General features: G+C 37.4%; 1 protein-coding gene across 1 annotated transcript; it reads left to right on the top strand.

Moving 5' to 3' along the window:
* Positions 1-95: 95 nt before the first annotated feature.
* LOC136248559 (sushi, von Willebrand factor type A, EGF and pentraxin domain-containing protein 1-like) lies at positions 96-27,925 on the top strand. The gene is made up of 15 exons (XM_066040327.1): positions 96-170; positions 6,890-6,966; positions 7,016-7,513; positions 18,125-18,319; positions 20,325-20,711; positions 20,764-21,150; positions 21,203-21,589; positions 21,642-22,022; positions 22,073-22,261; positions 25,306-25,680; positions 25,733-26,113; positions 26,164-26,541; positions 26,598-26,987; positions 27,040-27,414; positions 27,468-27,925. The coding sequence occupies exons 2-15, from the start codon at positions 6,909-6,911 to the stop codon at positions 27,923-27,925; spliced, it is 4,839 nt and encodes a 1,612-aa protein (XP_065896399.1). The 5' UTR covers positions 96-170; positions 6,890-6,908.

Raw genomic sequence — 27,925 nt, 5'->3', positions numbered from 1 at the left:
GGTTTCAAAAAAAATTTATATTTGAACCGCATGGCGCGCGGCGCGAACGGTTTAAGATAATTATAATTACCCAGTAAATCTATTTTATCCTCGTGACTCGACACTCAATTTGGTGCAAAACTGCAGTTGAAGTTGCTGGCTTCTTCCCATTGGTTGTAATCCGAAAAGAGGTGAGTGTTTTTGTCAATCATGTTAATTATTTATCCGCAATTAGCGATCGGTTGCATGTCCGTCGCATGCAATTTAGCCTAAGCTAACGAAATTCGGGTTTTTATATCGCATTTGCTTATGAAGAAGTAAGAGCTAAGAAAAATGCATGACAAACAGTGCATAAAATTAGACTCGCCGGCAGCCGACACACCAGTGCATAAAATTAGACTCGCCGGCAGCCGACACATCAGTGCACCATAATTATTTTTAGAGGCACTCATTGCATATGAAGATGCTAGAGAAAACTTTTGACACATTTACTGTACATTGATTTTTTATACAAATTAAAAGTTACGGAAATATGTGGAGCCCGCATTATAGCGGAATCAACGCATTATAGCGGAATCAACTGTACAGGGGCGGATCCAGGAGTTGGCAAGGGGAGGGGCACAAACAGGCTAAGTTGTAGGTGGTTGGGGAGAGCAGATTCTCTTGTTAGTTGCTATTTATTTTAAGCAGCAATGATCACTCCTTAGTAGGTTGATTTTTGTCATTATAGCCTTTGCAGATGGTTGTGAAATCTTAAAAGCGCTTAGTACGTACAAAGGTACTGGACGAGTTTGACTCCTCTTTAACTTTAGGTTAGGTGAGTTTGCAGTTTTCATAAATTGATTTTGGTCTGATCAGGTACATAGAATCTATCAAAGAAGTATGCCTCTTTCACAGAAGGGAATGGAGGGGGGCATTTGCCCCAAATGCCCCATCCTGCATCCACCATTACTGTAAATAACTGCCACTATATGCTATGTGAAAGTGTTTAAATACAACAAAAAGTTCCATATTAAGAAGTTTGCAGACATTTGTTATCTTTTTTAGTCCATGACAAAAATGCCAGCTGGAACAGGCATGTTTCGATTGAAAAACCATTAAAAATTAAATTAGTTATTGTGTACCGTCTACCTCGAGTCTGTTTAGTAACTTTCTGGTTGTGATATGTGTAGAGCAACTCTGTGAGTACAATGATACCAGAAGCAATCCAACTCATTGAAATTTTGGTGCATCAAAATGGCCTAAACCAACTCATTGTAGCAAAATTCTCCGTACGGTATTGGGCATGTCGGGGGCATGTAATAAAAAGTGTAATAACTCACGACACGTGATAGTTACCTCAGATTTTAGACCAGATTTAGAAAGAGCAGTGAATAGCAATTAAAAAGATCTATAGCAGAAGGATAGCAGATTGATAGCAAAGTACAAGGTTGAAAATCACTTACTTTTCTATGACGAATTGAATGGTGGATATTTGGAATGGAATGATCTGAAGCAATTTTGACAACTTGACACCAAATAACCTTCACTACATTAGTGTTACAATTAAACAAAAGCATGGTTCTGCAGGTTAGTTTGTGAAATTAAAGTGTTTCATGATTAAGCACCATTCCATGTAGCAAACTTCTTCATATGGATGACATTATATAGAGAAAAAAACATACTACATGTAAGTTTGTGTGTATAGTGGTGGATTGAGAGCCTAACTGTAACAAACAGTTGGTCCCCACTGGATATTGGAATGATGTACCCATGTCACACTGAAGGTAGCATATAAAACTGGAGTGCAGTATCTATCAATCATGAAAGATGGTATATACAATTACAATGCAGTGGAACCTCTCTTATCCGGGCGGTCTGGTACATACTGCTGTCCTTATCTCAGAAATGTCCATAACTAAGGATAGCATGCTATTATGCTAAAGTAACTAATTAAAAAAGCAAACATTGCCATTATTGCTATCAGTTAGTGCTATATATGCAGTTTAGTGGGCAGAGGGGAAATCACTACAGAGCATTCATGGTCACTCCCCTGGGCTGTAAGTTATAGTTATATCCCGGTACAAGGGTGATATCATTGTTATTACATGAGTCCGAGGCGGAGCCGAGGACGAGTGTAATAACAATGATATCATCCGAGTATACGGGATATAACTGTTTTATATCCCAGTGCGCGGGAGTGCGCAGAAGTTTACAGATAGTAAATTAAGTTCCGGTTTGAGTTCCTGTCACTGCTCAAGATTTCGTCCAAATTGTGTGGAGATTCTACTTCGTAGCTACAAGAGAGACCTTACATACTGCCTACAAACTGTAGCGAAGGGCGGTGTTATGAAGCAGCAGTTCCAGGTACGATTCGCCTTTGTCAGAAATTGGTATGGTGGTGTCGCGTGGTGTGCAAGAGAAAAATAAAGACCAACAAGTGGCTACCATAGTCTGAGATAGAACGATGAAGCTAGAGGAAGTTAGTTCTTCACCATAGTGGCCATTGGGAGTGATTGCTGGAGCGAAAATCGTCACGGACTGTTTTTGACATTTGTTAAACTATCACGGTATTGGTAACTTGTAGTGTTATTGTGTAAAGGATTAACAGTTTTCTTGTAAGATTTAGCTAGTTTTAAGTGCTGTATTGGTGTGTTTTGTATCAATATTTCCTTATTTGGCTCTTTGTTCCATTGGTAAACAATGCCATTCGCGGTTATTATGATGTCACGAAAGAGACTGAGTGGCTCCGCAACAGGGTGATAAGTTAGTTATCACTGGGTGATAACTAATATATCGTACAGTAGCAGCGCCGCTCTGTCTAGCTGTATGGTAGTTATAACCCAGCGCGGCGCTTTGATACTCCCACGCACTGGGGTTTAAAATGCGTTATCACCTAGCAACCAACTGGTAGTTATTAAACAAGCCACCAAACAGGTAAACAGCAACCTTGAGACTCCCTCCTTGTGCTTTCATCTAAACCAAACTTCATTATGGTCAATAAACTACAAGTCACATGACCAATTTGGGCTGTCCAGACAATGGAGGTGCCTGGATAATAGAGGTCTGAGGCTCCACTGTATCTGTGTGTTCAGTAGCCATGAACCAAGTTTGTAGAAATCAGTTTGCCTGATATTGCCTCAGTACATCACATTCAGCTACAGTATTGTCATTGTCCATTGCAGTTCATGGTATTTGCATGCGTAGGAGAAACAATACCTTACGGTATTGTTTATAAGGTATTGTTTCTCCTCTTTGATGTCCCAAGTACAGTAGTGCTTAACAATAATGCATCTACAAACACAAGATGATGAGACATTTACAGACCTATACTCACATACGATGTATGCATACACTTTTACACACACTACATATCACATACATGTTATACTATAAACAAACAAAATTTGGTGTTGGCAGGTCAGTATGCGAAGCAGGCTAGTGGATGGAAATTTGGGATTTCACATAATTTATGCATGCTCAGACACACGCACTCACATACATATTTGTTTTAGCTTAGAGACATTGGCATGGTTAACATTTAAAAACTATATTACTATATTGCCTCAAATTATGGCCGGTCTCATATAAACGCCTGGTGCCATTTAGTCACCGGAGGTATACAGCATCATAACAAAAATAAACGCCAGGTTTCAAATAAATTCTGGGTCTCAAATAAACATCTAGTGCAGTCATTATTTTTAACAATTCCAGGCGGTGTTATAAATGATAGAAGTGAAGAGAGTTTTATAAAGTTCCTTTTAAGCTTGATTCTGTGAAATATGCTGAGGGAAACATCAAGGAGAGTCCAGGAGAGTACAACACCAAGGTATGAAGTTGACTCATGAATGCTGATCAGTTATATACACACCAGATTCGTATAGTCACTAGTCTTGTTTAGTAGCCGGGGTAAAAAGTTGTTTGAAAGAAATAAATGCCCGGGTTGTAATCTCCCTGTGGTGATGACAGTCACAATGAAATAGTATAGTTCTCATACATGTACACCACACATAATTATACACCCACACCTCAGGCACAACAGAATACAGGGAGCTGTTTACCTTTGCTGTGTTCAGCATAGTGGCCTCAATGCCATAACTTAATACATTTATATTCTGGGATGTAATAATGTACTAGTTTTATCAAAGGTTTCACTAGGATACAGTCAGCTTTTATTTACGGCATCTATTATACTTGCAGGAACACTTTTTAGTAACCGGCTGTAGCAATGTAGGGTTTTTCCTGAGTAATTAAGGCCCTGTTGTTGAAAGGACATTCCAGTGTTACTTCTCACAAATATTTTTCCCTTTGTGCTAGTAGGGATTTAGTAATCATAATAGACTGAAACTTTTAACTGTTCACTCCTTTGTTACGTACTATAGACAACAGAAATAGAATTCGAGAAATATCCTAGGTTTTACTCAGCTGGTCACAATTTGTAGTTTCTGACTAGAGGTTTTGCAACAACACAGCTTGATTAAAGTGGTGTAACTTAATATTGCATTGATATGAAACTTTGATGCATTCTTTTGACAAAAAGTGTCCTTGCAATACTTGCCAGGGGTTAATCTAGGGGAGGTTATTACACTTGTCATGTGGTATGGCTATAACTTGTGTACCATATATCCTAATTTTGTACAACATTGTTACATACCTAATACTCTCCATTACGTAAAAGTTTGATACACACAGCTGCACACAGATTGTCTGCTAAAAACAAAAGTTCTAATACAACCATGAAACATAACCTATGCAATTGTGAATCATTTCTTCTTTTAGAGCACTGTAATTGCAATGTTTGGACAAGTTGTACAACAAAATTATTAAATTCTCCTTCCTGCTTGCACTGTTTGAATTTTGAAAATAACTTATAGCTTCTTCACACAATGAGATTCAAACCTCCACAAAACTGTTGTGGAAGAGTTTTTCTGGTCATTGCTGAGGTTAGAAGATTGAATAATATCATCAGCAGCATCACCCATTGTGTAGGTGAGGTTATAACTCGCTGTGTTGAACTCCTATGGGTTAGTCCAGAAGCTTGACAAAATCTCTCAAAACATGTGGTCCACTGTGGTTTTCCTGTGTCCAAAAGTTTAGGAATTATATACTGACCAGTTGTCTTATCTAAATTCGTTTATATTGACATCTCAAAATATTTCAATATTCTTCCATTAATGTAGCCATACAAATTTTGCATGTTATATGGGTTCATTTAAACCATGCATTTTTGATGTGTCGTCTTACTCGTTTATTCATTGTTGACTGTATACATTTCTGTTGTGTATTGTGGGCATGCCTACACACATGCTGGTTGCTAAAAAGGCTGATGCATTAAAATAAGTGATGGAAATCGAAATGCTTGCCCAATATATCTGGACAGAAAATAGTGGCCTAACTGAGGCTTTACTGAATATTTAATTTATGCCGCATTCATAAAACTTAGAGAATTTACCTTTGGGGGGACCATAGAACTAAAAGACAATGAAACAAGGGAGGTCATCTACACCTGCAGTTATACTAGTGGACATTTAATTCCTGCTTCAGTCAAATACAACTATATAGCCTGTCGGTAATATAGCCATGACTGAATTAGAGGTTAAATGTCTTCTAGTAATGTATATTGCATACACTACTAGCTAGCTACAATAATAATCTGTTACAACTCTTCTGTCTTGTTATCCTGGGCACAACAATATATGTCAAGTGTTAAAAATTAAGCAACTACAACTTATCACGTTTGCATGAAAAATTGAGATACTCTAATAGAACGGTCACTGCAACATCTCAATAGACAAATAGTATACGTAACTTGGAAGGAATTTAATACACTATTGCGAATAATAATAAAACTCTACTGCAAATAAATACAGGCACTATAATAACTTTATATGCCAAGCAAGTACAAAATTTTGGAGCAATTATCAGTACCAACATAGATCTTGGTATCAGATTTTTCTGTATTGTTAAAGCACTAGTTTGTCTCATATCATTGCATCTGTAGATAAGAAGAACAATTATTTGTGTAAAACAAACCTCAAAGCCAGTTTATAGTTGTTTTTTGGAGTATATATTTAAAATACAAAAGGTGTGCAAAAACAGCCAAGTTGTATAAAAGGGTGTAGTTTTCAAAAAGCTTGGGTGAAAAAAAGTTATGAAATCAAAGATGGCAGTCATGAAATGGCTGCAGTGATGTTAATGTTAATAATGAAGGCAGCACCTTTTTTATACAGCTTGGCTGTTTTTTCATGGTACATATGTGTGTGTGTGTGTGTGTGCGTGCGTGTGTGTGTGTGCAGTGTTGGGAGTAACGCGTTATGTAATATTATTACTTTTGTGGTACCTAAGTAATATAATGAAATATGCTATAAAAACAGGTAATATAACTCAAGTTACTTTACTTACAAATGTAATGCGCTACCTAAGTAATATAGTTACTGTAACAAGTCTAATATTATGTAATATTATTACTACAAATAACAAAGTTACTAATCTCGTCAGTAATCCACTGAGTAATGCCTAGCCACAACAAAGTAATGAAGCCTACTGAATAAAGCTTATTCACCAGCTTCTTACTTATAACCAAGATTTGTACATTGTCCAACAACACTGTGGACACAAAGTAATATAATATATAATAGTTGCTTTATTTTATGGGTAATATGTAACTGTAACTAAATAATTCTGTTGCAAGTAATATGTAAATAGTTACTTTTAAAAAGTAAATTGCCCAACACTGGTGTGTATGTGTGTATATTAATTTAACTAGTAAGGCATAAAATAAATCATACAAACATGTTACAAAAGTGTACAAAAAAGCACATAAAGTAACTAGTAATTTACCAACTAGTTACTTTATAAAAGCATCTGTAACTAATTTAATTACTAGTTATACTATTCTGAAGTAGCTACCCCAATTCTGTTTGCTTTACAGATTGATTGTGTGTACTAAAATGGATGGGCGATTGTTCTACCTTATCATGCTGTCATTCTGTCATGTTCCATATTCAGGTATGGGAACTCTAATCTTGTCATGTACTTAACATTAAACATGTATTAGATGAACAAGTGTGTACTGACCCTGTTAATATCCAGCAAAATGGAAACAGTCATTTGGGTCGTAATAGACTAGCAATTATTCCACGTCTCAACTTTACTTGTGACGGTAGAATAACTAACATTAGAGCTGAAGTCATGAGGAGTAATTCAAGAGATGCTTCTTTAAGTTTCCAAGTATGGCGATCATCATCACCTGGTTCGATGACGTATAGCAGAATTAGTGAAGTTCTGCTACAATCAGATAATCAAGCGACTAGAAGGAGAAGTAATCTTTATGATGCAAATATTACACTTACTGGCACTAGCAGAATAGAATTTCAGTCAGGAGATATTGTTGGATATTTTCATCCAAATGGTATTCGATATTCTGTAAGAGACATACAAACTGATGGATATGTACTGTATCGGTTTGATGGATCACCTCCTCCAACATCAGTTGATCTCAGTATGCGAAATGCCATGATTAATTCTCGGCAGCCACTGATTCAATTCACAATAGGTATGTACATACAAATTTAAAAGTAATAGTGTTTCTTATGGAATTCCAGAATTGTATTAGAACAATAAATGTTTTTTACAAATATTTGCATATGTAAAATACTGTTATCCCAAAGATCCAGTGTTTGGTTCCTGCCCATGATAACTTTTCTTCACAGTGCCACCTTTTTGTGACATTATCAGATACTAGCATTGGTGCCTGCTTTTGTACAGGACCATTTCACATTCCACATTAACCACAATGGTAAATCAGGAATGAAGCATGTCCTAAAGTGTAGCATGCGTGGTGACTTTTTTACATGAATCTTATTCCATCATGCAAGCCTATTAATAATAAGGTTATGTGAAGATGCAGGTTAAGAACAGCATGTAGGCTAAAAAATTATTATTATCAAGACACGTGCAGCTTATGTGGTGCTAATAGTACTTGTCTCATCATGCTAGAAGGATTCAATACAGAAAGTATTTAAAGCAGTGCTATTCACTGTAGCTATATTACAAGTAAAGATTTGACACACAGGTGCAGGCTAATAGGGAAGCACTAAAAATTGAAGTTACAAAGGAAGGCACATACTCTAATAGAACACACAGACAAACAAACGTGCAGCCAATTTGTCTGTCCATGCCTACCCTATACCTATCAAATGTGCTAGTGTATGCTTTTCCAACAGTCCACATGTGGAATGTACCTCAAGTTTTCCTCCACACCAATGCCTTCAACACTCTGTAAAGAACAAGTAAAAGCATGGGGTGATTTGTAATACCACACTTGGATTTGCCAGATGATGAGCACTTAATTTTGGTAAAGACTGCTTTTGCTGCTGAGTTAGTGGCATCATGAGGAATGGAATGCAGACAGACAGCTTTTCAGCTTTATCATACAGTATGATAGTACACTTGTATATTAGGTTTGGGATATTCTTGCCAAAAATATCACTCTAAAACCAGCCTCACAGTACCTTCATGGCACCTTGGCAGTATTAGTTAGGTATAACCATGCCCAAAAGTGAGACCCAAAATGCTTCAAAAAAGTTGCTATAAAATTATTATTTAGTGGAAATTTCTACTGACTGACTGCCTAACTGACTATTGCCTTCAAACAAGCTGAACTTGATAACAGCTAATGCTACTAGTTTGATTTTTCACTGTTTGACGTGGCTTCAGCCCAGCAGGTGCCTTTGGCATACCACAGTACATACAATGCTTGCTTCATGGGTCTACCTGTGTCCTCCTTTGTGTCCCATTTATCTTTTGCTGATAGCGCAAGGTGTCAATTTGCGGTAGTGCTGCGTGATGGTTTCCTTATAATGTTTGTAATGGAAGTCATCAAGTTTCCTGTTGTGATTGGATTGATTACAGGGATCCTTCTTGTAGTGTTCTTTGTTTATTTATAATACTGAGTTCAATTAGGGATCAAAGAAGTGAAACAAGGGAAGTCACCTACACCTGAAGATATAGTAGTGAACATTTATTCCCTACTTCAGTCTAGCTATACCCATGACTGAATTAGGGATTAAATCTCTACTAGCATATCTTCAGGAGTAGGTGACCTTAATTGAACTTAAATTCCTTTTTTTAGCATCATAGCCCCCAAAATTATTCAAATCATACACTTTTTCATGAAAGTATGTAATATGTAGTGCTCCTTATGACATGTTTTTCTTGATATAGTGCCATTGCAGATTGGCCTTTGGTGACCTTTGTGGCCACTTTTTCACAGAACTTTGACTATTTTTGTCTTTATCTCCCTGAGGCATTAATTGTTATGGTACCAAAGAAAAGATCTTGTGGAACGAAATAACTTGGTTTTTATTTGAAGTTAATAGGTAATTTCATTTGGGGGTTACTATTCAGTGGACTGGACTACTGGACTGGAACACTGGACTGGATTACTGGACTGACATATTTTTGGTTTTTGCAAATTCTATGGTTGGATTTATGGAGTCTTGCTAGTAAGCACCCTTAGGGCACCTGCAGCCCACATCTATATGCTGAAGACGAACAGTGGAATACGCGAAAACTGTCTCTTAATATTTGCTCACTTCTATATGCTGAAGACGAACAGTGGAATACGCGAAAACTGTCTCTTAATATTTTCGCTGCTGTTTATTATGCCACTATACAACACTTATTCCTTACCCTGGTGTGTAGTAATTGAATGTGACAGCAATAGTTAACCAGCAATCAACTAGCCAGTACACAATATCTTTCAAGATATTCTTAGAGCAAGCTTGAGGAGCAAGCTAGTCTCGCCAGCATGGCTAGACCTCTAGACTTGTCTCTAGTTCAGTGCAGGTGCTTACCAATTAGAGATTTTTCAGTATAGCTACTTATAATCTTTAATTGATAAGCCCCTGCACTGAGACAGAAATCTGGCAGCGAGACTAGCTTGCTTGCTCCTCAAGCTTGCTCTAAGGATATAACTCGAAGGATACCGTCTACTGGCTAGTTGATTGCTGATTAACTATTGCTGTCACAATCAATTCCCTGCACTGCCTGCAGCATTACTACACACCAGGGTAAGAAATAAGTGTTGTATAGTGGCATAATGAACAGTAGCGAAATTATCAAGATAAGAGACAGTTTTCGCATATTCCATTGTTCGTCTTCAGCATTTAAAAGTGGGTTGCAGGTGTCCTAAGGGTACTTACTGGCAAGACTCCATAAATCCAACCATAAAATGTGCAAAAATCAAAAATATGTCAGTCCAGTGTTCCAGTCCAGTGTTCCAGTCCAGTGTTCCAGTCCAGTAGTCCAGTCCACTGAATAGTAACCCCCATTTCATTTCAAAGTTATGATCACTTTTATTAGCTGCAAAATTCTTTGAGTTAACTGCTCTTGGGGTATAAATTACCTAAGGGGAGGTAAATTTTTACAAATTCATGGGTAATATAAATGATCATAACTTTGGAATGAAATCACCTGTTAACTTTAAATAAAACTAAGTTGTTTCATTTAACAGGATCTTTATTTTGGTACCATGTTTTAACTAGTTAATTAATGCCTCAGGGATATAAACACAGAAATGATTAAATTTCTGGGGAAAAATGGCCATAAAGGTCACCAAAGGTCAAATCTGTGATGACACTACAGTATATAAAAAAAAAATTATGCCATGGGGAGTACTATAGTGCTGCAACGAATAGCATTTTTTACTATTCAAATAGTTGTGAAAAAAACAACCGAATATTCGGTTATTCTTTAATGCTTATTATACTTCTATTAAACAAGTACTGAAACCTTTTGTTATGGAGCAAGGTAAAGCCTAACAGCTATTTCTGTCTTTTCTAAAATAGAATTTTAATAGCATAGATACATCACTTCATTCACAATCTTAAGTTTCAAGGCTGGCTTTTCCATCAGAATACAGTGTACAAAATACCAACGATTATTTGAATAAAATCAAATAGTGTCATGCCGACCAAATAGTCATATAACCAAATAATTGTTTCAGCACTACTGCTAATGTGGAAAGTTTCATGCCTTTATGAAAAGTGCATGATTTTTGTGTTGTGCTGCTATTATTATTACTATTATACTAGTGTAGTAGAAAGTTATTATGTAGTGAAAGAAGAGATGATGAGGAAAAGTCCCTACTTAGCATTGTAGCAATGTGGGAATATCCCTAAACTGGCATGTTGCAAAGCCTTCATTTGATCTTGTTTAGAATATGATCATTTACTGTATTACGGAGCTGCCAATACTCATTTTGATTGGATTCTCTTCAACATCGTGCTGAAGATATTTGATCAACTACTTTTGCCATCCTTATTTTCCTATTGCCAGGCAGCAGCCTTTGGTTTGATTTGTAAATTACCCAGTGGTGAGGGCTATGAAAATCTGACCTGTCCACATTTTGCCACCTACAACACTAGATGGTCTTGTTTTTCTATTCTTGATGACCCAGCTAAAGATTATCATCTAGCTGTCCCTGAGACTTTTAAGAGTCACTGGATAGATTTTTACAAAGCTGGAGTGTATCTGCTGTCCATGTGTGGAATACTTTGCCTGCTCCTTTGCAGACTGGTACGATCAAATGGCGAGATATTATGAGGACACTTCAACATTACATAACTGTAACTAGTAACTGTTTCTGTTATTGCTGTATTGTTGTATACTTCAAGTGAGTATCCATTCACTGGACTGGACTACTGGACTGGTATATTTTTGGTGTTTGTACATTCTGTGATTAAAATTTATTGAGTCTCACAAGTCAAGGGTCCTGAGGGAACCTACAGCCCACTACTAAATGCTGAATATGAGCAGTGGAGTATGCGATAACTGTCTTTTAATAGTTTCACTGTGATTTATTATGTCCTACAACACTTATTCCCTACCCTGGTGTACAGTAATGCTGTAGGGGATGTATATCAGCAATAATTAACCAGCGATCAACTTGCCAGTTGACAATATCCTTCAAGATATCCTTAGTGTGAGCTCAGGAATTGAGCTAGCATGGACAGACTTGTTTTCAGTGCTGCGGGATGTGATTATAATTATGCACATGCTGAAAAAATTTCTAATCGGTAAGTCTTTCTCCAGAAGTAAAGGTCTTGCCACGCAAGACTATACTATATAGCTTGCTCCTTGAGCTCACACTAAGGATATCTTGTCAACTGGCGAGTTGATCGATGGTTAATTATTGCTGATATACATTCCCTACAGCATTACTATACACCAGGGTAAGGAATAAGTGTTGTAGGACACAGCAAAATTATTAAGACAGTTATCGCATACTCCACTGCTCATATTCAGCATTTAGTAGTGGGCCGTAGGTTCCCTCAGGACCCTTGGCTTGCAAGACTCAATAAATTTTAACCACAGAATGTGCAAAAACCAAAAATATGCCAGTCCAGTAGTCCAGTCCAGTGAATGGATATGCCCTATACTTGAAGAAGCATTACTGTACCATAGCAAAAATGTTTTTTCACCATCTTTTCAATGCCAAGTAGGGATTTTCCCTCATAGCTACCATCATTTCTTATTTCACTACTTTTGAGCCTACTTCGTTTAATTAATAATCTTTATTACACTAGTTTGTTAATTATTTTAATATGAAGTGCACTCCATTCTGGAGTACTGATCCATTCAGCCACTATTTCTGGGTTTGCAGAATTGGAGAAAGATGCTCAGCACAAGTAGTTGGTAGAACTTTGTTGTTTGGACACCTTCGCACATAGAGATCTTTTGCTCCATTGCTCAGACTTTCACTGTATGTAACAGTTTGTCTACAGGCAAGGTATTTCGTCATCTTATTGAACAATTGAGTGTTCAATTATACTGGTATAGTGTTAAAATCACTCTACATATTTGGGTTCTCACCCTCACTCATAAGATTAGTTACAGGGTTCTCAATCAAGGATTTGTCCCAAGATGTTGTCAAGAGAGATAACAATCAGGCTTGTGCTAGTGTTGGTGAACAGATTTGGGAAGTATGTAGGGGACAGGAAGTTGGAGCCACTCATTTTGAATCCCCCAAGTTGGCAGCAGCACCTGGCTTTCATGAGGATAATACTTCTACTACAGTGTCTGATAATAGTTTTCACTTTGATTCTTGTGAAGGGGAAAGAAGGGCCAACTAATTCAGAGTTGCTTGATGAGGCCATTGCTACTGCTATGGAACAGACAGTTGGACTAAATTTACCCACTTTGGTACCCCTGTTTGCTGAGAAGATTGCTACTGGCACTTCACCTGGCGGATGACTACATCATTTGGGAACTCTAGTTATAGAGTTCACTATGAATTTAATTCATCGATTTGTTATCAGCCTATAGTTAAGAACAGTTTTATTGATCTTATCCCCCCCGCTACCACTAACTTTGATGCAACACTTTACTCTGTGAATCAACAACCATTTCCTGTCACCTCAACCTAATTTGCACACCTTCAGGGTCTTCAGTGTTCAAGTCAACTAATTTCTTCAGCTACTGATAGTCTCTTGCCAGAGATAAATGTAATACCACACCCTTTGCCATTCCTACACTACCCCACACCCGCTGAAATAATGGATTCACTCAATCATCAAACTGTGACTCCAGTGGCTACCAGTTCCCACTCCTCCCTGTATCCATTACGCCCATTGTATCACTTCCCGCTTTGCTTTGTGTAGCTTAATGTGTTAGTCTATTGTGATGTATGTAGTTTACTAATTACAAATTTACTTTTTGGTTAGAACATAGCTATAAAATAGAATACATGTGTGGTTGTGACTGCTGTATTAGAGAGTATATCAATCTCACTACAGCTACAGTGCTATATATGCAGTAGATTAAGCTAGTGTGGTACAATACCTTGTTTTCTATGGAGCTAGATCATGGAGGGTCATGGTCTCAGAATTAATTATTAGGTGTTTGGTAGCATGTTCTGATTGTTTAAGAGGGTGTGGCTCATTACAATCGCCCAGTTCTTCCACTACCTGATACTACCAAGGATACTACAGTATGTTAAGTATAGTTTCGTGGCATTTAAATACACCCGTGTTAATATGGAAAGCTGACACTTTGGTATGGTTTCCTGGCATGAAGAATATTACCATTTAATTGAAAATAGCAATTCACAGAAGGCAGACATTTGCAGGATCTACAAAAGGTACATCCTGTGGTGTTAAATGGTGGCCATGTACTGCTTTGTTTGCTTGCGACTGTGGTCAGTGAAACAGGCAGATCAAAATAATCTATATCCAGTTGCCTGTAAGTGTTTTCTTGTTTTTAATGCTGTATTTGATGTTGAATGGAGTAAGACTGTACTATTCAGTAAAGATGATTATGACATTTCTATGATGGTTTATCCATCATAGAAACCCTGTTTAATGGGGGAACCCTATTAAACAGTACTACTGTTTGACAGATTGATAATGCTTACCCACAAATATGTGCAAGTATTGGCACAATTCATTTGCAAAATAAAACACCAATCATCAGGCTGTTTATTACAAGCTTCTGTGCACTTTTCATGCATTCCATTTAAAGGCCATGATGTAGAGAAAACTTCAGCTGTATTCCACAGAATAAACAGTTAAGCTTGTAGATCACCTGATTGAGGCTAGATCATAGAGTTAATATGTATTCTAGGCACATTGAGCAGGTACCAATGCTAGTATATGAAGAATTGCGCATGGGAAAATCAAAGCCTAATAAACAATCCTATATCAAACATGGTTCCATGAACAACAGTAGGAACAGTTCCAGGGGAGTTTCTAAACTTTCTAGGAAATTATAAAGATAAAATCAGTGATGTTATAACCACTGAAAATTCAATCTGTGACACATTATTCCTTGGAAATTCAGAATGCCCCCCAGATCAGGGCTATTGGTGATGCCAGATCCTAGATACGTAATGCTATAGCTAGGTAATACAGAGAAGGCATACATTAGGGGGTATGGAGGCATGCCCTCCCAGGAACTAGACCCTATGAGATTGAATTTGAGAGTGATTTTCTGCAGTTTGTCACAATTTTATTTGACTGTTGTATTAGAGTGACTGCGGTATCCCAATCTTGTTATTTTATTTAATTATTTGACAACTATCCTTCTAGAGACTGCAAGGAGGCTGACTCCCTGTGAAGCAGGGAGTCAAAAACCTGTAACTGAAAACTATGCTGAATGCGGACAAAAATGCCAGGCGGTGACTTTATCCACAGACTGTTTGTAGTCTAGACATGCAGGTGCCTGAGGAGCCACACAACCTGGATTTCCTCTGCATTCAGCTAGTACTTAAACATCTTGACCTCTCCTGTTTTCATTAAGGGTTAATTTATTAGACAAAGAGCCCTCTAGGCACCTGCAAGGAGGATAACAGTAAGCATGTGAAACAGGGAGTCAGAAACCTGTATTTATAGTAAACTTTCTACTAAATGCATGCCAAACCCAATAAATGTTAATTTTTAAACATTAGACCTCTGAAAGTGAATGTAAAGCTGGTTTCAGCAGTTTATTTGAATAGCTATAATGCTCAATCATTATTAATCAACTAGATCACACTAATAGGTGTGGTGTTGAACCTATCATGAAGTTACTGGTATCTATAGAGCGTAAGCACTTAATTTAGGTTTGCAGCACTTAATATGCTGCTCAAGGAAAGTGTTGATAGGGGTATTAACACCTCAATAGGGTTTCATTGCATGAAGAAGGATGACCTGAATGAAGATAAAAGGAAAGACAAGGCACAGAGGGCTCACACTCATTAGAACCCCAAAAGGCACATGCCGCTGGTGAGTTTGTTACTGTGGTGTAAATAGGTGGCTGTGCGCTGCTTCATTTGGCCTCCAGCCTTGCGACTGTGGTCAGGCAGGCAGGCAGGTAGGCTGACAAATGAAAATTCGAGTTTTGGTGATTTAAAAAAAAAAAATTCCATATCCAGCCACCTGTAATGTTAGATGGACTATCATTTTTCAGTAAAGATAATTTTCATCACATAAGATATTTCTAGGATGATTTTTTTAGGCTGCATTTTTGGCAGTGCCCATCATTTTTGGGGGAATCCCTACTTTAACAGTACTATTGTTATTGTTAATTACTGTGTAGAACTCACAAAAAGAGTATAAACACACAGATAATCATACATAAATCAGTCTGTTGGGAAGAGGTACAAGGATAAATCAAGTTTAAATCATCCAGTATTATCATGAGAATTCCACAAATTGATAGCAGAGGGTAGGAAAGATTTAAATATGTATCAGTTCTAGCAAAAGGGATGATGAAATGCTGTTTGTGACCACAGGTAGGTGTTGAGAGGGGTGTAAGTGTAAATGAGATGTCAACAAGACCATGTAATATTTTGTAAAACATTATCAATTTTAAGAAGCTTCTTTGGTGTTTGAGCAGTGGCCACTTAAGATGTTTGAACATGTTAGTTACACTGCTGTGATAGGTGAAGTCATTTTTAACAAAGCGAGCAGCACTACGCTGAACCTTTTCTATTTGGTGTTTCTGGTATTGAAGGTGTGGGGACTACACTGTAGCAGCATACTCTAATGTAGGTCTCACTAAGGATGTGTAACAATTGGATTTCACTGTTGTTGGGCACCAGAAGAGATTACATTGTAAGAAGGCTTTTACTACCATATTGTTTGATAACCAATAGCTAAATACTGATAATTGTTTTGTAATTTTGTTCATGACTGTGGCTATATAAAATGCCTGTATTTTTTTAAAACAAAGTAGCTTTTTTTTCTAAATTAGGTACCTCTTAACAATCTATTTACTTGATCACGATGACACACTCCATTATTATTGGTCTAGCTGTATTCATAATGCTAGCGCGATGAAAATAATGTCGCACCCCCTGGTAGTACATAGGTGAAAGGCTGACTCGAGATACCCTAATACATCAGTCACCCTAATAGAGCAGTCACATGTGTATTTCTGTATGCTATAACAAAAATAACCAAAACAAACTAGTATGTTAAAAATTATTACTTAAATCTTTTATTTCTTTTATTAAGACTTTGCAGCACAAGTGCTGAAGATCTGTAGTTGTTACAGAAAGTATGTTTGAAAAGGTGGAGAAAGGAGAAAAAAATTCATGACTGGACCTGGGCAGCCTCATGTAGGGATCCAAGCAATAAAAAGTAGTGAAACAAGATGAATGATGGTATTACAGCATAGCTCAGTGGGGAAATCCTTTCTTTGGCATTGATCAAAATCATTGTTATAACATGCTATCCCACCGAGCTATGCTGTAACACCATCATTCATCTCTTGTTTCACTACTTTTTATTGCTTGGATCCCTTAGGCTACTTCATTTTTAAATTTACATAAATCATTTGTCTCTGGTATCCAATCAGTAGGTATATTTCTGTTTTTAATTTTGGTAGAGCACTAGTTTGTCTTATATCATCATCATTACATCTATACATAAGAAGAACAATGGTAATAACAAGCTCAAAGCCAATTTATGGTTGGCTTTGTGGTATTTAAAATACAAAGAGAAGTGAAATCCATGCCAAAACAGCCAAGTTGTTTTAAAAGGTGTGGCCTTCAAAAGCCAGAGTGAAAAAAGTTGCAAAATCAAAAGTGGTGGCCATGAAATGGCTGCAATGATGTTAATGGTAATTAATAGCTATTAAATGTATTAGCGTTAACATCATTTCAGCCATTTCATGGCCACCACCTTTGATTTCACAACTTTTCACCCAGGCTTTTAAAGGCCACATCCTTTTTATACAGCTTGGCTGTTTTTGCATGGATATCATTGCAGCCATTTCTTGACCACCACTTTTCATTTTACAACTTTTTTTACCCAGGCCACACCCCTTTTCACAGCTAAGATGTTTTTGTGTGGATAATATATTCACTATACCATACAGCCTAAATATTTCAAGAGAGAAACTTTTCGCTGATTTCAAGGTTTTGGCAGTTAACAGCAACAATTTTATCCTTGAAATATTTAAACCTCCATATATACATTTTAAGATCTGCAAAAATATATATATTTAGTTACATTGCTCAACCTTGAAAATATTCAGTGTATACAGTTAAATTTTAAAACAATTATCCTATAATACTTTTCTTGATTACAATTTTTGCAATGCCAAACAAAAATTTAATCATAATCATGTACTATAGACACACAATACATTAGATATAATCATTTACTACACTTTATATTAGACATCCGATGTGACAACCTAACAACACCATCCAATGGAGAGATGACATCATGCAGTTCTGGTAGAGTAGGAGTGGGTTATGAGGGAGACACTTGTAGTTTCACATGTAACACTGGTTATGAGCTAACTGGTAGTGATACTAGGACCTGTCAGAGTAATGGGAGCTGGAGTGGTAGTGATGATGTGTGTAGAAGAGGTTAGACAAACACTGATGTACAGCATGACATAAGACCATATATGTGACCGAATTTTGGAAAATCACCCTTATGGTCACGCCTGAAACAATTAGAATTTTTTGAAACTAGCATGGTGCTGTTAATAGCAGAAAACAGTTTTCAAACATTTCTAAAAAAATTCTTGTAATTCAGGGTATCTATGGTTTATTCTACCCTTAATTGGATAGGAATTTAACTTATAATGCTGTGTTTCAGAACTAAATATTTAATGTGTCAAATGCACCCATAAGGGTGATTTTCCAAAATTTGGTCACATATACATATGTGCCCACAAGAATTCTATTACCATAATATTATGTGCAGTAACCTGTAGTGTACATAAGCATAAAAGGAATTTTGAGTGACAGGAAAATCCAATCACAGTGTTGTATTGGTTATGTAGAATGGATGTATATTAACTGTATTTGAAGTAAAATGACATAAAACTGGATACAAATTTTAACAGGAGCCAATAAACACATTGTTTTTGAGCTCAAAACCTTTGTAGATAAGGGGCTACATGTGCAACTCAAAAATAATTAAATAGTTTGTTGTATGGCCAAATGAAAAATACAAGCCACAATTAAAATCTAATACTCACTCATGGCCACTACAGTGGACTATTACTTGTCATTAATTTTGTATCTCAATTCTAACTATTACTGTAATTCAATAACAGAGACATTATTTTATCATTATTTTCGGGTCAATAAATATGAGGTAAATTGGAACCAGTTGATGTTACACAAATATAAACTTTCTGTTGCCCACATCTTTATGAGTCATAGATTATCAGATAACAATATGTCATATACTACACCTGTGGTGGAGATCAAAGCGCCATGCTATGGTATACAACTGATATACCACGACTATACCATGCTTTGTGACTACGCTTGCCATATATGGTGTAACTTCACACATTCCACGACATCCTTATCTAAACGGTAAACAAGCCTCTAATAACGAATGCCTAAATCAACCAACAATTATTCACCTCAGCCAGTAACAGGATTTTCAATGAACTCTTGTCTCCTTTGTGGATAACTCAGTAATTGTGACTGGGTAGGTGTGGCACTGCTAAAAGTCTAAAACGTCTGATCCATCAAGAATTTCTACTGATTTCAATCTCCAGGAGATACTGTTTCACTATTAATTGCTATCTATAATCGTTTCATCTACTAGAGGAATATAGCAGTTTTAACAAAATTACTCAAGATATGACTAAACATATGCACTCTCCCTCGAGTGTGCAGCGCTTGAGGGAGATTGTGCATATATTTTAGTCATAAAATAAATTCTTATTTTGTGGTTATAGATCAGGATGGAAACCAAGTTGGTCACCCAGATCACATTCTGTCCTGGTCATCCAGGTCTGACCCGTATTATAAAATATCCCAGATCAGGTCTCACTTATTGAGATTGTATGTTACTGTCTGTAGACATTGATATGGAGCCATGCCCATAAATGTGCTGCAGTCTGTAGGTATGTAGGAAGCCATGTATACAGGCTTACATGGAACCATACCCATTAGTTGATTGCTATTGTATGAGTCATAATCTGGTCCTGCAGCAGGCCAGCTTCTTTACGTCCACTTATTGGGAATGTGTGATAGTGTCTGAGCATATGTACATGCAATACTATGACACTTTTGCAATATACGTAATTGTATACTTCGCTGCTTGTGGCTGACCATGATTTGCTGTCCTGGCTGACCATGACAACTATACATCAATGGATTGACAGTTACTAATCCCTACAGCTCACATAAAGATTGTACAGCATTTTAGTTCACTACTTTTGCTATAATACATGTAACTTTACTTATAATGAGGTTTTATGTTTTACATAACCATACTAAACATTTTTAATTTACACCCTTAATATATCCCAGAGTTTATAATATAGTACAAGCTAGTATAGTTCAGTAGGTAAATGTATTGGGGATATTATAATGGTGTATGAAGGAGATTGTTTTTCAACAGTTCAATGCCCTACTCTATCAAATGGATCACTCCTTTGTCCAAATGAAACTACTACTGGTGTGTTTGAGGACACTTGTACATTTTCCTGCAATGGAGGTTATGAATTACAAGGACCTAATAATGGAACTTGTTTAGCTGATCAAAGTTGGAGTGGAGGACTACCATCTTGTGTGCCCCTTAACTGTACTGATAATAGCGCAACACCACCAGATGGTGTCACAGTCATACAATCACCATCATGTAGTCTAGTGTATCAGTCACAATGTACACTATCATGTGATGAAGGTTTTACTGGAGATGATGTCACTTACTTGTGTAATGTAACAAGTGACCCTACCATGGTTGACTGGGTACCAATAGGTGGAGTAGATGTATTGTGTGAGAGAGGTTTGTTCAAAGTGTCCTGTGCTGTATTATATGTGTCCCATTATTTACACAGTTCAATGCACTCCTCTAACAAATGGAACACTTCAGTGCCCAAATGAAACTACTACTGGTGTGTTTGAGGACACTTGTACATTTTCCTGCAATGGAGGTTATGAATTACAAGGATCTAATAGTGGGACTTGTTTAGCTAATCAAAGTTGGAGTGAAGGACTACCACCTTGTGTGCCCCTTAACTGTCCTGATAATAGTGCAATACTACCAGATGGTGTCACAGTCATACCATTACCATCATGTAGTCTAGTGTATCAGTCACAATGTACACTATCATGTGATGAAGGTTTTACTGGAGATGATGTCACTTACTTGTGTAATGTAACAAGTGACCCTACCATGGTTGACTGGGTACCAATAGGTGGAGTAGATGTGATGTGTGAGAGAGGTTTGTTCAAAGTGTCCTGTACTGTATTATATGTGTCCCATTATTTACACAGTTCAATGCACTCCTCTAACAAATGGAACACTTCAGTGCCCAAATGAAACTACTACTGGTGTGTTTGAGGACATTTGTACATTTTCCTGCAATGGAGGTTATGAATTACAAGGATCTAATAGTGGGACTTGTTTAGCTAATCAAAGTTGGAGTGAAGGACTACCATCTTGTGTGCCCCTTAACTGTCCTGATAATAGTGCAATACTACCAGATGGTGTCACAGTCATACCATTACCATCATGTAGTCTAGTGTATCAGTCACAATGTACACTATCATGTGATGAAGGTTTTACTGGAGATGATGTCACTTACTTGTGTAATGTAACAAGTGACCCTACCATGGTTGACTGGGTACCAATAGGTGGAGTAGATGTGATGTGTGAGAGAGGTTTGTTCAAAGTGTCCTGTACTGTATTATATGTGTCCCATTATTTACACAGTTCAATGCACTCCTCTAACAAATGGAACACTTCAGTGCCCAAATGAAACTACCACTGGTGTGTTTGAGGACACTTGTACATTTTCCTGTAATGGAGGTTATGAATTACAAGGATCTAATAGTGGGACTTGTTTAGCCAATCAAAGTTGGAATGGAGGAGATCCAATATGTGTAGTATTAAATTGTTCCACATCACCACCTCTTGATAACTCACACCTACAGTTACCATGTGACACACAGTACCAGTCAACATGTGTAGCATCATGTGATGAAGGGTACGTCACTAGGAATAATGTGACCAGTATCACTTATGTGTGCAATGTCACTGCCGACCCTGATGTGGTTGAGTGGTTAGCAAGAGATGATGCATCTTGTCAAAGAGGTAAATTACATACCACACAAATTTCATTGATCTGTTCTTACCCAACACAGTGACTTGTCTGGAACTCAGTAATCCAAACAATGGAATGGTATTGTGTTCACTGGGAGATGATGGAATTCCTTCCTATGAAGACACTTGTAGTTTCACATGTAACACTGGTTATGAGCTAACTGGTAGTGACATTAGGACCTGTCAGAGTGATGGGAGCTGGAGTGGTAGTGATGATGTGTGTAGAAGAGGTATGACAGGGGAGAAACATACACAAGATAGTACTTGATGCAGAGCATGAAATAAAACACAGTCACAACAACCATACAAATATTAGATGACACATAAGTGTTTGTGTGATACAATTAAGGTGTGCCACATCACTTGCAGGTTGCTAGCCTACTATGGGTGAGGCTTTAAGATTATATCAATCCAATTTCTCATAAAGAAGTTAATAATGGTCAGATGGTATGGTAACTAATTTCTCCATACAAAATAACGCAATAATTACTGTGTGGCTATTATAAAATTTGAGAGCAGCATATCATAGATTTTATGAATAGCTTTCCGACAGTTGTTTGATCTTCTGGCATTGGACTATAGTGATTTGCAGTGATCATTCTTTGGCTGGACATGGCTGTGGGTGGGTCTAATGAGGTGATATGAGCACTTTGTGAAAATGTACTGTTGTCAAACATGAGATTAATGTATATACTATCTAATCCAAAACAGCCAAGCTGTAAAAAAAAGAGTGCAGCCCTCAAAATGGCTATGGTGAAAAAAGATGTGAAATCCAAGGTGGCAGCCAAGAAATGGCTGTGATGGTAGGTTAATGGTAAAATTTTAATAACAACAATTTTGGTGAATTTTGGTGCTGCTTGATCTTGGCACAAAATTCACCTGAATTGTCGTTATTAAAATTTTACCATTAACCTACCATCACAGCCATTTCTTGGCCGCCACCTTGGATTTCACATCTTTTTTCACCATAGCCTTTCTGAGGGCCGCATTCTTTTTTTTTATAGCTTGCCTGTTTTGGATTAGATTTCACTTCTTTTTGTATTTGTATACCCCAAAGCCGGCCTATGACCGGCTTTGGGGCTTTTTTAACCTATCTTTTTTTCTTTACCACAGGAAGAAGAAAAAATGAAGCAGATGTTAAATACTGTAAATATTTCTGATTTTATCAGTAAATGTACAAATTATATATATATAATACATACATTTATTACAGAAATCTACATGGTGGTTTCTTTGTAACTGAACACTCTACAAGGTGAGTCCTTCTAGCTGATCTCTCTACAGGATGATTTGTTTGTAGCTGAACTATCTACAAGGTAACTTCTTCTAGCTGATCTTTCTACAGGGTGATTTGTTTGCAGCTGAACTGTCTACAAGGTAACTTCTTCTAGCTGATCTCTCTACAGGATCACTTGTTTCTAGCTGATCTCTCTGCAGGGGGAATTGTTTCTAGCTGAACTCTCTACAGGGTGATTTGTTTGCAGCTGAACTCTATACATGGTGATTTCTTTGTAACTGAACTCTCTACGAGGTGACTTCTTCTAGCTGATCTCTCTACAGGGTGATTTGTTTGTAGCTGAACTCTCTACAAGGTAAATTCTTCTAGTTAATCTCTGTACAGGATCACTTGTTTGTAGCTGAATTCTGTACAGGTGATTTGTTTGCAGCTGAACTCTCTACATGATGGTTTCTTTGTAGCTGAACTTTCTACAAGGTAACTTCTTCTAGCTGAACTATGTAGTTGAACTCCCTACAAGGTAACTTCTTCTAGCTGATCTCTCTGCAGGGTGAATTGTTTGTAGCTGAACTCTCTACAAGGCGATTTGTTTGTAGCTGATCTCTATACAGGTTATTAGTTTCTAGCTGATCTCTTGAATTCTTTTCAGGGTGACTGCTCTATTAGGATTACTGCTCTATTAGAGTATCTCAATCTTGCACTTGCTACACCAAGTTGGATTTCGTATTATAACTCTGTGGCTTTAAGTCTGATTCTTCTACACCATTGAAGAGCCTTTCTAAGATGATTTAATGATTTAATGATTTGAAGGGAGACTACATCAGTTCTAAGAACTGCTTTTCAGCAGTGCCCTGATTACAGAAAATTTCAAAGCATTACTCCAAGCGGTTTTTCTGGTAGGTGTGGAAAGTATTCATTTTTTATTAGCTAATCTCGATTGCATGATTGTTACACACTGTTGGTTTTTTCGTTGTATCTTCCTGGTTTTTAGCTCGATTTCTTTCAAACCACAAAAGGTTTGAGTTTCAATAGTTAACCTATTCACCCACCAATTTTCGGCTTCTTCCCATAAGCGGTTTACCCTGTAGGCGTGACAACATATTGGTGTTATTTTTGATAAATAATCACTAATAATTCTTTGTCTGTATATCGTATTCCAGGCAAAGTTGGTACAGAGATGCGCCTTTATACCCCCCCTTCTGTGTGCCAAATTCCAAGGCAATTGGGTATTGCATTTGTGTTTTAAAGCAGTTTTTGTAAGTGTGCAAAAAGAGGAAGAAAAATAATAAGAAAAAAAAATGAAGAAACTAAGCCAATTTTTGAAGTCGCATATCTCAGGAGCGCTTGAAGCGATTTCATTCAAATTTGGAATGTGTAGTACTGAAGTTTGAGGGCATGTCCACAGCAAAAATCGTCTTGTTTCATTAAGGCAGTACAGAGCTACGTAGGTGCGAAAATTGCATTTTTGTTCTTCCTGTCAATATACTCACGGGTGTTGTGCGCTGGCTTCTTGGGCCGCATGACACTACCATGTGTCTTAATCACTGCTAAATTGGATGGGATGAGGGAATAGAAATTAGTAATGTCCGTTATTGCAATACTATGACACTTTTACAATATACGTAATTGTATACTTCGCTGCTTGTGGCTAACCATGATTCACTGTTTTGGCTGACCACGACTCACTGTCTTGGCTGACCATGATTCACTGTTTTTGCTGACCACGACTCACTGTCTTAGCTGACCACGACTCACTGTCTTGGCTGACCATGACAACTATACATCAATGGATTGACAGTTACTAATCCCTACAGCTCACATAAAGATTGTACAGCATTTTAGTTCACTACTTTTGCTATAATACATGTAACTTTACTTATAATGAGGTTTTATGTTTTACATAACCATACTAAACATTTTTAATTTACACCCTTAATATATCCCAGAGTTTATAATACAGTACAAGCTAGTATAGTTCAGTAGGTAAATGTATTGGGGATATTATAATGGTGTATGAAGGAGATTGTTTTTCAACAGTTCAATGCCCTACTCTATCAAATGGATCACTCCTTTGTCCAAATGAAACTACTACTGGTGTGTTTGAGGACACTTGTACATTTTCCTGCAATGGAGGTTATGAATTACAAGGACCTAATAATGGAACTTGTTTAGCTGATCAAAGTTGGAGTGGAGGACTACCATCTTGTGTACCACTTAACTGTACCACATCAACACTACCAGATGGTGTCATACCATCACCATCATGTAGTCTAGTGTATCAGTCACAATGTACACTATCGTGTGATGAAGGTTTTACTGGAGATGATGTCACTTACTTGTGTAATGTAACAAGTGACCCTACCATGGTTGACTGGGTACCAATAGGTGGAGTAGATGTAATGTGTGAGAGAGGTTTGTTCAAAGTGTCCTGTACTGTATTATATGTGTCCCATTATTTACACAGTTCAATGCACTCCTCTAACAAATGGAACACTTCAGTGCCCAAATGAAACTACCACTGGTGTGTTTGAGGACACTTGTACATTTTCCTGCAATGGAGGTTATGAATTACAAGGATCTAGTAATGGAACTTGTTTAGCTGATCAAAGTTGGAATGGAGGAGATCCAATATGTGTAGTATTAAATTGTTCCACATCACCACCTCTTGATAACTCACACCTACAGTTACCATGTGACACACAGTACCAGTCAACATGTGTAGCATCATGTGATGAAGGCTACGTCAGTAGGAATAATGTGACCAGTGTCACTTATGTGTGTAATGTCACTGCCAACCCTGATGTGGTTGAGTGGTTAGCAAGAGATGATGCATCTTGTCAAAGAGGTAAATTACATACCACACAAATTTCATTGATCTGTTCTTACCCAACACAGTGACTTGTCTGGAACTCAGTAATCCAAACAACGGAATGGTATCGTGTTCACTGGGAGATGATGGAGTTTCTTCCTATGAAGACACTTGTAGTTTCACATGTAACACTGGTTATGAGCTAACTGGTAGTCCTCAGAGAACATGTCAGTCTGATGGTAGTTGGAGTGGATCACCAGTGTCCTGTACCATCATGGAGTGTCCCTCATCATCACTACCAATGAACAGCATGTTGGCTGAGTCTTGTAGTAGTACATATCAGTCAATGTGTGATCTACAGTGTGAAGAAGGCTTTAATGGTAGTGGAGACCCATTATATGTATGTGGTAATGGATCATCAGTAATGTGGGTAGCTACTGGAGAAGAATGGAGTTGTGAGAGAGGTACAAAATAGTTAGTAACTTTGTATATGCAAACATATCATTATACCTGTACATAGTTCAGTGTACCACTCTACCATCACCCAGTAATGGTAACATCTCATGTAATTTTACTGGTGTACCACGTTATGAAGATCAGTGTTCATTCTCATGTGATCCTGGATATGAACTAACTGGCTCCTCAACCAGACAATGTTTATCTAATGGATCATGGAGTGGAGCTGATGTGACTTGTGATATTCTTCATTGTAACAATTTAAATTTAACTGATATAGTAGATGATAATACATTAGTTAATGATTGTAGTGATGAGTTTGGGTCATTGTGTAGTCTAGGATGTATCACTGGTTATATGGTAGTTGGTAATAACATGTTCACCTGTGACATTGTGAATGATGGAGCAGAATGGAAGAATAATGTTACTGGAGGATCCTTCCAGTGTGATATAGGTACACTGTTAGCAATAAAACTGTTAAACATTTTATATGTTTCTTTACCTAGTAACTTGTACAGAAGATTTGGTAGCACCATCTAATGGTAGTATTAACTGCAGCAGTGACAATCAACCACTACAATATCAAGACAATTGTACATTTCAATGTGATGATGGTTATGAAATAGAAGGTAGTGTAATGAGACAGTGTGAGGCTAGTGGGGAGTGGAGTGGTACTAGTACACAATGTAACATTCTTCATTGTCCTGTAACGGTGGTAGCTAACAGTAGACCATGTGATGACACATCTTACACTAGCACATGTATGGTGGAGTGTGAGGATGGTTATAACAGGTCAGGAGACTCCTCCCAGTATAGTTGTGGTCTTAATGGTATAGGAGTAACATGGATGCTGACTGGGAGTGGAGTGACTTGTTCTCCAGGTAACAATGAACTACATAGTGTAATATAACTTTACAATGTTGTTCTGTTACAGTACCATGTGTCAGTCTAAGTGATCCAGAGAATGGTAATGTGACTTGTCCCTCTAACACAAGTGTCTTCCAGGACACATGTACTTATTATTGTAATCGTGGTTATCAGTTGGAGGGTAACAGACAAACAAGATGTAGTGTTAATGGGACATGGAGTAGTGAGCCAGTGACTTGTACCATCTTAACATGTAATGATCCAGAAGTGGAGATAACAAACAGCCAATCAGTTGGTGATTGTAGTAATGTGACTTATGGTTCAAGTTGTTTACTGAATTGCTCAAGTGGTTACAGTGTTAGTGGTAATGGGGAACATGTGTGTGATGATGTGAATGATGAAGGGACTTCAGTGAAGTGGAGAAGTGTTGGAGGAGATTTTGCTTGTGTTGCTGGTAAATTATTTGTATTCTTCAATTTTAATGACAAAATTTCAAATATGTATGTAACATTTCTGATTGCATGA

The sequence above is a fragment of the Dysidea avara genome, chromosome 3, assembly GCF_963678975.1.
Source record: "Dysidea avara chromosome 3, odDysAvar1.4, whole genome shotgun sequence".
Taxonomy (NCBI): Eukaryota; Metazoa; Porifera; class Demospongiae; order Dictyoceratida; family Dysideidae; genus Dysidea; species Dysidea avara.
The sequence above is the reverse complement of the archived record's forward strand: the minus strand, read 5'-3'. Positions and strand labels throughout refer to the sequence as shown.

Bases quoted from the DNA above. Each gene is read 5' to 3' on its own strand.
- LOC136248559 (XM_066040327.1), top strand. From the start codon at position 6,909: ATGGATGGGCGATTGTTCTACCTTATCATGCTGTCATTCTGTCATGTT. The intron at 18,320-20,324 runs GTTAGACAAACA...GTTTTTCAACAG, and splicing joins TGATGATGTGTGTAGAAGAG to TTCAATGCCCTACTCTATCA. The intron at 26,114-26,163 runs GTAAATTACATA...TACCCAACACAG, and splicing joins TGATGCATCTTGTCAAAGAG to TGACTTGTCTGGAACTCAGT.